Raw genomic sequence first — 14,413 nt, 5'->3', positions numbered from 1 at the left:
AAGTTTGTCACTCTGTTCATCATTTTTTCCTAATATGTATGCCAAGAGGGAGAAGTGCACTGGGAAATGTAACCCGTTTTCCATGCTTTCATTTCCTGTGAGCCTCAGCAGAAACCCTTTCCTGTCCTGGACTGGAAGTGCTCTCAGGATAGGAAGAACTCCCTGGGAATGGGGTGTCCTGTCCATGTCAATGTACAAATAACATTTGATTGAAAAAAATGAGCTCAGCCACTCTGCCCTAAAATATCTTACCCCAGACCTCCGTTTTCATTCTTTGAACAAAATTATCAAGTATATATCTTTGTATGTTAGAAGCAGAAGAGTCCTGGGATCCTCTAATCCAATACCCTGCTTTTGTAAGTGAGCAAAGTACTTTGTGATTTACTCAAAGTAAGTGGGCATTTAGGATGCTTTCATGTCGTCCCATTCCAATGGATTGTTTCCAGAACTGAAGGTGCAGAGAAGTAGCAACCTCTGCTGGTGTGCTGGGAGCACTTACATACTTACATGCCTTGCATTTGCTAATCCAATGAGGCCAAACATTGTAAAGATGCTAAAACTCAGATTCAAATGTTCTTTGATTCATTATTGTCACCCATCTTCTCTCATCTCTTCATGTAGCCAAAATCATTATCACGATTAATGATTGAAATATCCTCTGCATGCCCTAGCTCCACCTCTAAAGATCTCAACTTTTGTGATCTCCTTGTAATGCCTTATGATTGATGTCTAGGATCATGAGTTGGTTAGGTATCTTCCCTGTTCCCTTGCTCTCAGAATGCACTACCAATATGTCATAATCTTCGGTGGTAAAGGTAGATTTCTCCTAGGTTGCCTCCTCACTGAATGGTAGAATACGACCAGCAGAATTGGTGATCTTGAGGTGGGTGCACAGGCTGCCAGCTCCCCCAGACTGGCTGGTAGTCTTGTACATGCCCTTCACCAGCAGGGTCCTCATGGATCTCCTAGGGGAGGCATGTGCAGAAGTTAAGAGCAGATGGAAAGAGATAGCAGGGACCAAGCTGGGGCCTAGCAGGAATAAGAGCAGCGATGTCAACCAGCAAGAGGCCATACTGAGCTAATAAACCGGGCATAGTTACAGAGACTCATTCACCACAAGATTGTAAATCTTTATGGGAGCAGACAGCCTCAGCTTTCTCCTGCAGAACAGCTGCTAGATGTGCCCTGCCAAACTTTCAGTTAGCAGCCCAGTGCTTAACACACTGTGCCACCAGGACTCTTTTCCAGCATCATGATATTGTTGTTAAGTGTCACTGAGTCTGTTCCAACTCATATCGACCCTGCGTAGGGTTTCTGAGGAGCAACTGGTGGGTTTGATCTGCCAACCTTGTTGTTCCAAGTCCAGTGCTGATCCTACAGCACCACACCAGTAGTCCTTCCAAGTGAAAATCACTATATGACAGACTGAGAGATGGTTGGAGATAACAGTGCTTAGCAGATATTCAGCAACTGGGCTTTTTTTTTTCCTATACCACTTGACTTTTTTGCTCTTTAGTTTTATTGTTATTTGTTTATTATCTGCAAATAGTTCAGCTCTCAAAGGTTGTTGTTGTTGTTGTCAAGAGCGCTGTCCTATAATCTAACACTGCCTACTCTAAGTGACTTTAGGCAAATTCCTCAAACTCTCCGAACATCTAGTCTCTTAGCTAGAACACAAAGATGTTAGCACTTGCCTAGTGTAATTGTGAAGCTATGAGCTAATACATGTGAAGCATTCAAAACAGTTTCAATCACATAGTCAGCACTCGAGTGTTAGCTGCTGTTGCTGTTGTTAGTATTATTGGATCAAGATGATTTCATTTTTTGTTGTATCCTTATTGGAGCTTACTGCTAGGACATGAAGACACCAGCATTTAATAAGCACTTGCTGTGAAAAATTCAATTGCCACTTCATTTTGCTACATTATTCCAAATATAATGGAAAGATGAGTTCCAGGAATAAGAATGAAAAGGTCACATAGCATTAGGTTGTTCTTTTCTAATATTGATCATGACATTTAGTGGTTAAGGAAATTCACAGCCAAGATGTAGTGAAAAGAGCAGTTGATTATGAGTTAGTTTGTCGAGGTTCTGACCCACAAATCTGTTGCATGCCCTCAGGCAAGTTATTGAACATCTGCAAAATAGGGAAGGTTTCTTTCTTCCTAGAATTCCTTGTATACCCATTTATTTTCTCCTTTTTGTCCCGAAAGAAATAAGATTTAAAGACTTTCTGATGATTAAATACTTTTACCTGTTAAGTCTCCAGTGACCTGAAGGACTTCTTATACCTCTGGCTGGTCACAATATGCTGCAAAATAGTTTGTGTTATGCATTGAATTGTGTCCCAAAAAATATTTCTTGTAAATACTATTGCCTATACATGTGGGAGTCCTGGTGTGGTGTTGTAAGATAAGCACTGGGCTGCAAAGTAGATTGTTGGTGGTTGGTGGTTCAAATCCACCAGCTGCTCCTTGGAAATCCTATGCAGAGTTGCTATGAGTTGGAGCCGATTTGATGGCACTTGTAGCGATGAGAGTTAATACGCTGAACTGCAAAGTCAGTTTGAACTGCAAGGTCAGTGGTTCAAGCTCACCAACTGCCCCTTAGAAACTCTATATAAAGTCACTATGAGTTGGAACCAACTCAAAGGCACTTAACAACAACTACAACAACAACAAATACCTGTGGCTAAGGAGCTCTGGTAGCACTGTGATTAAACATTGGCCTGCTACCCAAAGGCCTGCTACCCACCAGCCACTCCGAGGAAGAATGATGAGACTGATGCTCTTCCTCCACACTGCTTTCAGAGGAGGCAACCTTCCCCACTGACATCACCACTGCCCTCAGACCCCTGTTGAAGCCAGAGACTCAAAAAGAAGGGCAAGAGGATTATCTGGCACCAATCTGACCGTTATGTCAATATTATGCATCACTGACGCAAGGCCAGAGGCATTGCCAACAGGGTGCAGAGATTTTTAAGGGCCACATCTTAATGCCCTACACAGGTTATGGAAGAAGCAAGAAAACAAAACACGTGCTTCCCAGTAGCTTCTGCAGTTTCATGGTCCACAATGTCAAAGAGCTAGAAGTGCTGCTGAGGTACAAAAAGTCACTATGCAGAGGTTGCTCACACGTTTCTTCCAAGAACTGCAAAGTCATCGTGAAAAGAGCAGCCCAGCTAACCATCAAAGGCACCTCCCAATGCCAGCCTGTGCAGTGAAGAAAATGATTTTTTTTTATGCTAAATATAACAATAAAAGCATAAAAAAAGATTATAGTCTCAGGAGCTCAATATAGGGTCGCTATGAATCAGAATTGACTTGATGGCAGTGGGTTTTTTGTTGTTGTTATTGTTGTAATATATTTTAAATGGAGTCCTGGCTGTTCAAACCTACCAGCAGCTCTACAGGAGAAAAATGAGACTGTCTACTCTAAAAAAGATTACAATCTCAGAAACCCTATATAGAGTCACTATGTTTGCAACCAAGAACTTTTAAAGTATTCAAGAGCAAAGATGTCAGTTTGAGAACTAAAGTGCTAAGGACCCAAGTTATAATATTTTAAATAACCTCTTATTCATGTGACAGTTAGATAATGAATCAAGAATCTGACTGTAGAAGAATTGATGCCTTTGGGTTACAGTGTTAGAGGAGAATATTAAAAGTACCATGGAGTGCCAGAAGAATAAACAAATCTGTGTTGGAAGAAGTACAGCCAGAATGCTCCTTAGAAGTCAAGATGGCCAGACTTCATCTTTCATACTTCAGATATTTGATCAGGAGAGACCATTCCCTGGAGGAGGACATCATGCTTGGAAAAGTGGAGAGTTAGCAAAAAAGAAGATCCCCAATGAGATGGATTGGTACATTGGCAGCAGCAGTGGGCTGATGTGTAGCAATGATTGTGAGGTTGGTGCAGGACTGGGCAGTATTTTGTGCTGTTGTGCATAAGATCTCTCTGAGTCCATGCTGACCCGAGGGCACCTGACAACAACAACAGCAAGAGCATGAGTCTGGATTGACTTGATGGCAGTGCGCTTAGTTTTTAGTTTGGTTACTCCTGAGACTAAGGAGCCCTGGTTACATAGTAGATTATCAACTGGCCTGCCAACCTCAAGGTCAGCAGTTTGCATCTACCATCTGCTCTTTGGAGGAAGTTGAGGCTGTCTGCTCCCATGAAGATTTGTAGCCTCAGGAACCCTAGATAAGGTTGCTACAAGTTAGAACCGACTTGATGGCAACAACCACCACCACCATCATACCCGTAGAGCTATAGTCCTATTTGGAAATTCATTTGCTTTGTATTATTAGTATAGGGTGTGTGTACTTTGCTGTATAAAAGAGCAGATTAGGCAAGTGAGCAATGAAGCAGGTAGCAATGTGGGAATATAGATTCTGTTCATTATGAAGATCACCAAAGAACAGAAGGTATGAAAAGAGACAAAGACCTAACTGACAGAGAAGAGAAAGGCTCCCCCTAGAGCTGATGTCCTCAGTTGAAACTTCTAGCCTGCTAAACTGTGAGAAAGTACCTTTCCATTTTTAATATTTCTGTTATAGCAGCAATAGATAATTAACATAATTTGATTTCCTGCAATTCACCAAGGTCTAACTCTTGTATGAACTCAAGGAACTAATAATATAAATCCACCAGCCTCCCTTTCTTCCTCTCTCATTTAAATCAACAGCTTATAGAGCACCCTGGTAAGATACTATAGGATAAACACTGGACTACTAACTGAAAAGTAGTGGTTCAAACCCTCCAGTCTGTCCATGGAAAGCCTATCAAGGGTCACTATGAATTGGGACATACTTGATGGTACTTAATGCAGCAATATCTTGTACCAGTTAAATTCTAGGTAATAATGTAAGTATGTCCATGTTGTTAAGTGCTGTGGAGTATGTCGCAACTCAAAGCAACCCTGTATAGAGGTTCCAGGTGTGGCTACTGGGTTTGAACCACTGATCTTGTAGTTAGTAGTCCAGTGCTTATCCTACAGTGCCACACCAAGACTCTAATTAATGTAATCATTTGAAGGTTTTTTTCTTTCTTTCTTTTATCAAAACCAGTAAGAGATATAGTAATTTTGTTGAGCTATTCTTTTATTCTCTCTTTTTATCTAATGAGAGGGCTGGAGTAATTATTATAATAGACATGATTTTGAGGTACTTTGTAAATGAAAATGATTTTTAAAAAATATTGTTGTTGCTGTTAAGTGCCGTTGAGTCAGTTCTGACTCATAGTGATCCTGTATAGGGTTTCCAAGGAGCTGTTGGTGAGTTTGAATAGCCCACCTTGCAGTTCAAACCGACCTTGCAGTCCAGCATCTTAACCTACAGTGCCACACCAGGACTAATAGGTAAAAATAAAGGTTGCCAAGAGAATTATTTGTTATAATTAAGGATTAATATTTTCAAAATATATTGCTGACTATGTGGAATGATACCATTATTCTCACTACAAAAATTGTTTATGGTATTTTTGTAATAATAGATCATTTTAATAAACCAGTGATTTACGTAAGCAGTAAATTACTGTAGTTTGTTCTTCTTAAGGTTTGTTTAATGCATTTTTGCTGTGACCTGGAGAAGTTTTCTGTCTTAGTTGTCTTTTCAGCAGAATGCTCTCTCCATCCTCCATTATGTGCAAGTTGTTATTTTTTGCTATTCAGTGAAGGGTGGCAGCCTTCAAGGAGTAGTCACTTCAAACTAGGCTAGGTCACTGGTGAGGATGAGCTTGTTCAAACTCCCCTGGATAAGCAAAGTGGTGATCCAGGCCTATTAAAAAGAGATTGGATGGAAGATAGGGAAGAGGACTTCAGTGTCTATGACTGTGATTTAAAAATATTAATGAAAACTAGAATTCCTAAATAGTAAATTGTATTTATTGAATATTGATGGCTATGGCACTGTGGGTTAATGTGTCAGGCTGCAAAGCTGGTTGAACTGCAAGGTCGGCGGTTCAAGCTCACCAGCTGCTCTTTGAAAACCCTATACAGGGGTCACTATGTGTCGTAACCGAATTGATAGCCCGTAACAACAACAACCTAAAAAAAAAAGAAAAAAATGTCCATCTTACCAGAATTTCCTATGCAGGTTTTCTCTACTTTCTGACAGTAGAATATTATTATGACTATTCATAAGCTGAAATGGTATAAAGTGAAGACACAATTGCCATTAATTTATATGAAAAAATTTTGTTAGTTTTCCAAGACCACAAAAATAATCTATCAAACCATACCGAATAATACTTAGAGTCTAAATAACATATAATGTTCACAAGCACAGTTCAAAGCTGTGGTTTCTTTGTTTAAAAAAGAGAAAAGAAAAACAACAACAACAAAACTTTTTGTTGTGAATTGAGTGAAGGTTTACAGAGCAGATCATCAGTTTTATATTCAGCAAACCATATACTTTCCTTTATTATAAAGATTGCAATTCCCTCCATTATTTACCTCTTCACTTTTTTAACTATTACATTATTCCCTGTGTCTTCCTCTACCTCATCTTTCCTTTGCTAACCTCCCTCTTGTTATATATTGCCTACTCTGTTGCCCATGTTAGCATGTATTTCCCTTGGGCCCATGAACAATTTTCCCTCCCCCAAAGCTGTAGTGTTTTGATGCTGAGATGCTGAGTGCAGTTCCCCTGGAAGGTGTCTGGCAATCCCACTCTCGCTGCTATGCTGAATACTAGTTTCACTTTTTCCTAAAATTGAAAATCCTCTCCAACTTCTCTCAGTTTGCAAAAACGGATACTAATGTAGTTCTTTTGTAAAAGCAAAGTGGCATAAAGGGAACCTTTGAAAAATGGAGCATGTGTATATTTAGATTGGACTACATATATATATATATATTTTCACTGTATTTTTGGCTTTGGATAATATTACATTTTAATTTTGTTTTTCCTTCAGAGTATCTCAACCAAAAAATTAATAACTTTGAGAGAGATGTATTTAGATAAATGATATTTTTACATTTTTGCTGATGAATTAAAGGTCAAAGAAATTTGCAAATTCTTTTTTTCTTGAAACTTTTTGTTGTGAATTGAGTAAAGGTTTACCAAGACAATCAGTCAACAAATCCTACACTTTGTTTCATCATAATGACTGTAATCCCCTCCTTGTAACAGCAGTTATCCCTCTTCCTCCCTGTTCTTATTTCTATTCCACTGTACTTCTCAACCCTTCTCAACTTTGTCTTTAGGTAAATAGTGCCCTTTTGATCTCCTCTGGATGACCATTCCATGATGAGTGTATTGGTGTCCCCCATATATACCTATCTACTACTTGGTTGTAAATTGGGCCACAAGAGTGAGATCCATTTCGGACCTGAAGAGAGGTTGAGGACCATAGTCTCAGGTTCCTGAAATCTCAATTTTCCAAAAATGAAATATACTCAATTAACATCATTTACTGATTTTAACAACAAAGTGTTTTCTTATTTGGTGGCAGAAGCTTTTTGTGAAAAGCATTCATTGAATTCATTGGCAGACAGTGTTTCAGAGATGTATGGATAGTAACAAATTATAGGTAGCATTGCTAGAAATGGGAATCCCAGAACACTTAATTGTGCTCATGCTGAACCAGAGTATAGACCGAGAGACAGCCTATTAAACAGAACATGGTAAAACTGCATGGTTTAAAATCAGGAAAGGTGTGTGTCAGTGTTAAAGTATATTTATTCCATCTGTATGCTGAGCAAATCATGTAAGAAACTGGACTAGATGAAGAGGAATGTAGCAGTAGGATCAGAGGAAGATACAATAACAACCTATGTAGATGACACAAATTTGCTTTCTGAAAGAGAAGAGGACTTGAAGCACTTATGAAAATCAAAAAGTACTACCTTCAATATGGATTTTTTTAAAAAGCTAAAACCCACTGCCATCAAGTCTATTCTGACTCATAACGACTTTGAGGGTTTCTGAGACTGCAAGTCTTTATAGGAGCAGAAAACCTCCTCTTTCTTCCTTGGTGCAGTTGGTGGGTTTGAATGACTGATCCTAACTTTAGCAGACCAATGCTTATCACACAGCACCACTAACTCTCCTATATGGATTATACCTCAACATAAAACAAAAATTATCACAACTGAACCAATAAACACCATTATGTTAAACAGAGAAAAGACTGAAGTTGTCTATGATTTCATTTTACTTGAATCCACAATCAATGCCCAAGGAAACAGCAGTCAGAAAATCAAATGTTGTATTACATTGTGCAAATCTGCTTCAAAAGACCTTTTGAAAGTGATAAAGAGCAAAGATGTCACTTTGAAGAATAAGGTATGTGTGAGTCAAGCCATGATATTTCCAATCTCTTCTTATGTACGTAAAAACTGGAAAATGAAAGAAGAATTATGCCTATGGATTATGGTATATAGGTAAAAATATTAAATGTATCATGCACTGCCCAAAGAATGAACAAAGTATGTTGGAAGAAGCACAGCCAGAATGCTTTTTAGAAGTTGTGTGGTGAGACACTGCCTCATGTACTTGAACATGTTATCAGGAGGGACCAGTCCCTGGAGAAGGACATCATGCTTGGTAAAATAGAGGGTCAGTAAAAAAGAGGAAGACCCTCAAGGACATGATTGATACAGTGGCTGTAACAAGGCTCCCAAGCATATGAATAATAGAGAGAATGACACAGGACTGGGCAGTGACAGCAACAATGTGCTCTAACACAGGGACAGCTGTGAGGATGACACAGTGTCTTCTTCTGTCATCTAGAGGATCGGAACAAGCTTAACAGCACCTAACAATAATGACAAAAAATTTAGAAAATACTGAATGGAAAATACTGAAAATACTAAATACATATTTAGTCTGAAAGAAAACATTTATCTTGTTGGGTGTTTATTTCTGTTAGCAAATGAGGAAGATGAATTAAAATTTATAGCTGTTTTATTTATTTATTTTTTAATTCTTTTAGTGGAAAGAGGAGGAGTATTTAGTCCTTAAAAAGAGTTAGTCTTTCTTAAAGGTAAAATTTTCCAAAACTCTAAATTGCAGGGCTTTGAGAGGGAAAAAAATAAAAACAAAAAATATCATCATATATGTGATTACTTGTACTTTTTAATATTTATTTTTGCATTTCATTTTTTCCAGTCCATCAAATTATTGAATTACCCCATATGAGTTTTTTCAAAGTTATCTATTTCCATTACAAACCAGTTAAGAGGCTGTCCTCATAAGTGATATTGAACAAACTATTTGAAATATTTTTACTGAAGCAGGAATATCATAATTTATGCATAACCATTTGTAACTCATTATTCATTGCCATGTGTTTTGGGAAGTATAGCCATCTTCTGCATGCTTCTTTTCTGCAGGGACATATAAATGTAGGTAGAGAGAGAAAAATGGTATCTAAGAACAACTAGAAAAAAAAAAATATATATATACTATATTAATGTAAGGTCAGGAAAATCTGAGTGTTGGTGGAGGGATGAAGGGAAACGGTGAAGGATGGGTAGTGTTTATCAGGATAGAGAAATAGAACATGTTGTTGTTAAGTGCCATCTATTGGGTTATGACTCATAGAGACCCTGTATATGGTTTCCAAGGTGCAGTTAGTGGGTTTAAAACTTGGACCTTGCAGTTAGCAGCCCAGTGTTTACCCTACAGCACCACACAAGGACACCAAATAGATCATTTTATTGTTAAGTTTGTTCTGACTCATAACGACACTGTATAAGGTTTCCGAGGAGCAGCTGGTGGATTTGAACTGCTGACCTTGTGGGTTGCAGTCCAGCACTGCTCCTACATTGTCACACCAGGAGTCCAAAGAGAACATTTGTTGTTGTTGTTTAAGTGCCATCGACTTGGTTCCGACCCACAGTAACCTGTTTCCAAGGAACAGCTTTTGAGCTTTAACTGCGAACTTTGTAGTTCAAACTGACTTTGCAGTCCAGTGCATTAGCCTACAGTGCCACACCAGGACTTCACAAATAAAGCATACTAAAATGAAATAGAATGAAAGATCCTAAGGTAGGGACTATTATAAGGTATAGGAGGGAGATGGCAATATTCATCTTGATGTATTAAGAATTATTATCATTGATCTAATCAGAGAAACCAAATTATACTTATGCTTTGGTAAAGGAGTACTGGTTGCACAGTGAGTAAGCACTCAGCTGCTAACTAGAAGACATCAATTCAAACTCACCAGCTACTGTGCTCGAGAAAGATGTGACAGTCTTCTTTGCCAAAGATTTATAGCCTTGAAAATCGTCTGTGTCAATTCCACTGTATCCTTGTTTTTGTTGTTGTTGTTAAGTGCCATTAAGTAGGTTCTGACTCATAGCATCCCTGTTTAGTGTTGCCAAGAAACAATTGGTGTCAATTCCACTCTGTACTACCAGGTCACTATGAGTCAGAATCAACGTGTTAGCATTGGTTTCCGTTTCCTTTGCTATATTGAACACATATTTAATGGAGGCAAACACCAGATCTCTTTATATTACAGTGTTTCATTCTAATTCCAACTAATTTAAAATGTGTTCTTAAAGAAAGAAAACGACTATTTGAAAAAAGGTAACAAGAAATCCCTCAATTCCGTTATCACTGATAAACTGACAGCATTTTGGTGCATTCTTTTCAAGATGGTGAAAAGCATATACCTATCCATTTTTTGTTTTATAAAATTAGATCATATTATTCAGGTACTTTGGAAAAATGTATTTTTATTTTTCTGTTTGTTTTTATTTTAGGCGAAAATTAAAAGCCAAGGCACCACTTCCTCCAGCTGAAACCAAATCTGTTGATGTCTCTTCAACTGATGATTCTGTAGAATCTTCTGCTTTCAACATGGAACAGAAAGAAAACATGATAGATAAAGACATTGAACTCTCAGTGGTTTTACCAGGAGATATTATCAAATCTACTACTGTTCATGGCAGGTATGATAGAGTGAATGAAATACCAGAAGCTCCCATTCTTTTTCTGCCACTAAAGCCCTATCTGCTGCACTTTTTGAATTTGTCTGTCTAGCAAAATAGTTCATTCTTCATTCAGTTATCTATTTTTAGAATGCTAATGTTTTCCTACCAATATTTTAATATCCATCCTATGAAATCCGCAGTCCCAATTAAGTGACTCTAAAAATTTAGAATCATTTATTGTTTAAATTCATTTAATACATTTTTACAAATGCTTTTCCCAGAGGTAAGGTCATCAGTCATATTGATTTTGTAAATCAGAGCAAACAGTAACCAGCAAGAAAACCCTTTTTATCCCTATCCCAGTTATTTTTTCATTTTAAGCTACTTCCTTGAATTTTGAAGAAACTACTAACTCCTCTTAAAAAGTAATACTCTTTTATTAATAAACAAGATAAGTCTGCACATAAGAGAAGCAGGATTTTTTTTTTTACCTCATTGAATGATTTAACAAAAATACAGATACCTTAAATAGAAATGTAAAATTAAACTTTAACCTAACAAGAAGTGAAGATGTGATGTAGGACACTGATATTTTTAATACCTTCATAAAAATTGGAAAAATGAGGTAAAGCCAAGTGTACGTTATCATTTCATTCTGAGATGGAAAGTTACTTGAATTGTATTTGCCCTTACCTTATTACCTTACTTTGACTATCAGAAGCCCTGCTTTAGAAACTTATGCTCTTTTGACCTCAGTGTAGTGTGTGTGTTTACATATGTAACAAAATAAGTAAAGTGTTTTAAAAACATTAAAAACATCTGATTTTGTCTGGAAGAAACTCATTTTAGGTAAACTTGAATCTAAAGATTTATAATCAAAATTATTGAAAACAGAAATGCTTAGCTTTAACAAATAATACATAATATTATGTATTGAATTCTCATTAAATTTCAGTAAGTTGGATTTTGTCATTCCTTTTCTATTGAAAGTAATGCTAGAGAGCACCCACTGAACCCTACTTATGAGGTTGAGAGACATGTGACCCTCCTTGGTGGGCTCTTTCCTAATATAGAGGTAATCAGTCTTTTAGGTAAGAAAGGTATCTTATAAGTTAGACACAGTGGCTATCATCTTCAATTCTTGAAATAATACCATTAATGTAGTTTTTAAATCACCATAGTACGGACAATTTCAAAGTCGAGGTTTTGTTAACTCTGGTCACATACATGAGCATCCAACTTCTGTCTACCAACATGGTGGGATCACGCCACTTTAAAATTGTCCCAGTACCAAAATCTTAGGGTTCCACTTTATACAATGTTTTTACTTGATTTTTTTTAACCTTATAAACTTCACTTTTTAATTTTTATTTATTTAATTGCAATTTTCACATTGCTTTACTGTTTTCAGATTGTTTCAGATATATAATAAAACATTAGTGAATTTAACATTTTTAATGTCTAAAATTTAAAGATGTAGGGTACTGTATCATATCACTATCAGTTTCTCAATTATTCTATCATTAGCAGAAACTCCATGACCCCTACAAAGATCCCTCTTTTCTTCCCCTATCCTCCCTTTCACCCCTGGTAAACCTAACCTAATTTAATCAGTTGCCTTGTAGTCAGTTCTTACTTATGGCAACCCCCTGTATGTCAGAACAATTGCCATGCCCCAGAGGGGAGCGTGGTGACACTGTAGGATAAGCACAGTACTGCAAACCACAAGCAGAAGAAAGATGAGACTTTCTGAACACGCAAAAATTTACAGCCTGTTAAACCCTAAACTGAACAACAACAGAGAGAGTTCTCATTGGCTAATTTTTGGAAATAGATCTACTGCTCGGCCTTTCTTTCTGCCTCCACTTGGACTCAAGCATCCAAACTTCAGTTAGCAGCCAAGCACATTAACTATTTACACCCTTGGTAACCTCACACCCTTGGTAACCACTAATAAATTGTGGTCCCTGTATATTTGCATATTTTTAAGTAGGATCGTACAATGGCTGTCCTTTCATACGTTACCTATTAAAGTCTAGTTTATCGCCACACTTTCTCTCAATTGAGTTTCTCCATCACCCTCACTATTAATTCTAATTATAGGAGCTCTGGTAGCGTAGTGGTTACGAATCGGGCTGCGAACCTTAAGGTCAGCGGTTCAAAACTACCAGCCGCTTCGCGGGAGAAAGATGAGGCATTCTACTCCCATAAGGATTTACACCCTCGGAAACCCTGTACAGGGTCACTATGGGTCAGAACTGATGGCACTTAACAACAACAACAACATGGCTGCTCTTTAGGTTGCTTCTTTTCACATCTAACTTAGATTCTGCTCCGCACCAGTCCTTTCTGTTAACTTTCTTCTTACAAAGACCTTTGTTTTTCTTGCCTTTTTAACCTTGCAGCATGTCTGCCTCTTTAGTCCCTAAATCTGAGTGATTTTTCCATCAGTCACTTTTTTGTACTTGGACTGACAGGTGTTGTTGAATTGCCTGCCTCCTTATCTATAAAAATATATCACAACTGAATTGTTGTTAGGATTAAATATAATGCCATATATTGCTAGGATTAAGTGAAATACTATCAGTACCTGCACATGTTGATTTTCTTCATTTTCTATTGGTAACTGCTTTCCCTATCTCTGCATACTCTCTATGCTACCATCCACCCTCAAATTAATCTGATTACAATGCCTCTCTGTTGGTGGCACTGCCTTTGGTAAAACACTGCACAGACAGCAATTCAACGCCAAAGTAAGCCTGGAGATTGAGATGCCTTATTCTCATCTCCTCTTAAATTTAAATAGGATTTTCCTTGCTACTCCCCTTGGTATACCTTAAGCTTTGGCACATGACTCTTTGTTCTTCAACAGATAGTCTACTTTTTTCACCTCCCCTCTTTTACAGAAGTTTGTCCGCCATAAATGCCCCCATACTACCCACATTTTTTCCATTATTTTACATATCTCAAATGATACTTTATATAAAACCTCTTTGATTACCCCAGAATCAATTATTTTCTCTCTTTCAAACTCTTACAGTACTTTTTACTACTTAATGGTTATTGTACATTGTCCCATGCTGTGCTTTATATGTAGGTTTTATACTTTTGAATAAACCACAAAATCTATGAAAGCATATTTACTGTTCTTTATAATCATTATTAGTATAGTTTCTTGCAATATGTTGTTACTGTGAAGTGCCGTCAAGTCAGTTTCAACTCATATCAACCTATGCACAACAGAACGAATCACTGTCGGTCTTGTACTTTCCTTACAATCATTATGTTTGAGTCCATTGTTGGTACCATTGTATTAATCAATTTCATTGGGGCTCTTCCTCTTTTTCATTGACTTTCTACTTTACCAAAAATCATGTCCTTTTCCAGGAACTGTTCCCTTCTAACATGTTCAAACTATGAGAGACTAAATCTCACCATTCTGTCTTCTAAGGAGGATTCTGGCTGTGTTTCCAAAACAGATTTGGTCATTCTTCTGGAAGTGTGTTGTACTTTCAATATTCTTCA

The 14,413-nt window shown here is 37.5% G+C and overlaps 1 protein-coding gene across 1 annotated transcript in view; it reads left to right on the top strand.

Annotated features, from left to right (window-relative positions):
• Window positions 1-2,995: 2,995 nt before the first annotated feature.
• Window positions 2,996-14,413, top strand: part of COBLL1 (cordon-bleu WH2 repeat protein-like 1) — an 80,249-nt gene continuing 68,831 nt past the window's right edge. Inside the window, exons 1-2 of the mRNA XM_006867031.1 lie at window positions 2,996-3,102; window positions 10,718-10,906. Coding sequence (XP_006867093.1) covers window positions 2,996-3,102; window positions 10,718-10,906 — 296 coding nt within the window. The remainder of the gene's footprint in view (window positions 3,103-10,717; window positions 10,907-14,413) is intronic.

The sequence above is a fragment of the Chrysochloris asiatica genome, unplaced genomic scaffold (genome assembly GCF_000296735.1).
Source record: "Chrysochloris asiatica unplaced genomic scaffold, ChrAsi1.0 scaffold00099, whole genome shotgun sequence".
Taxonomy (NCBI): Eukaryota; Metazoa; Chordata; class Mammalia; order Afrosoricida; family Chrysochloridae; genus Chrysochloris; species Chrysochloris asiatica.
The sequence above is the reverse complement of the archived record's forward strand: the minus strand, read 5'-3'. Positions and strand labels throughout refer to the sequence as shown.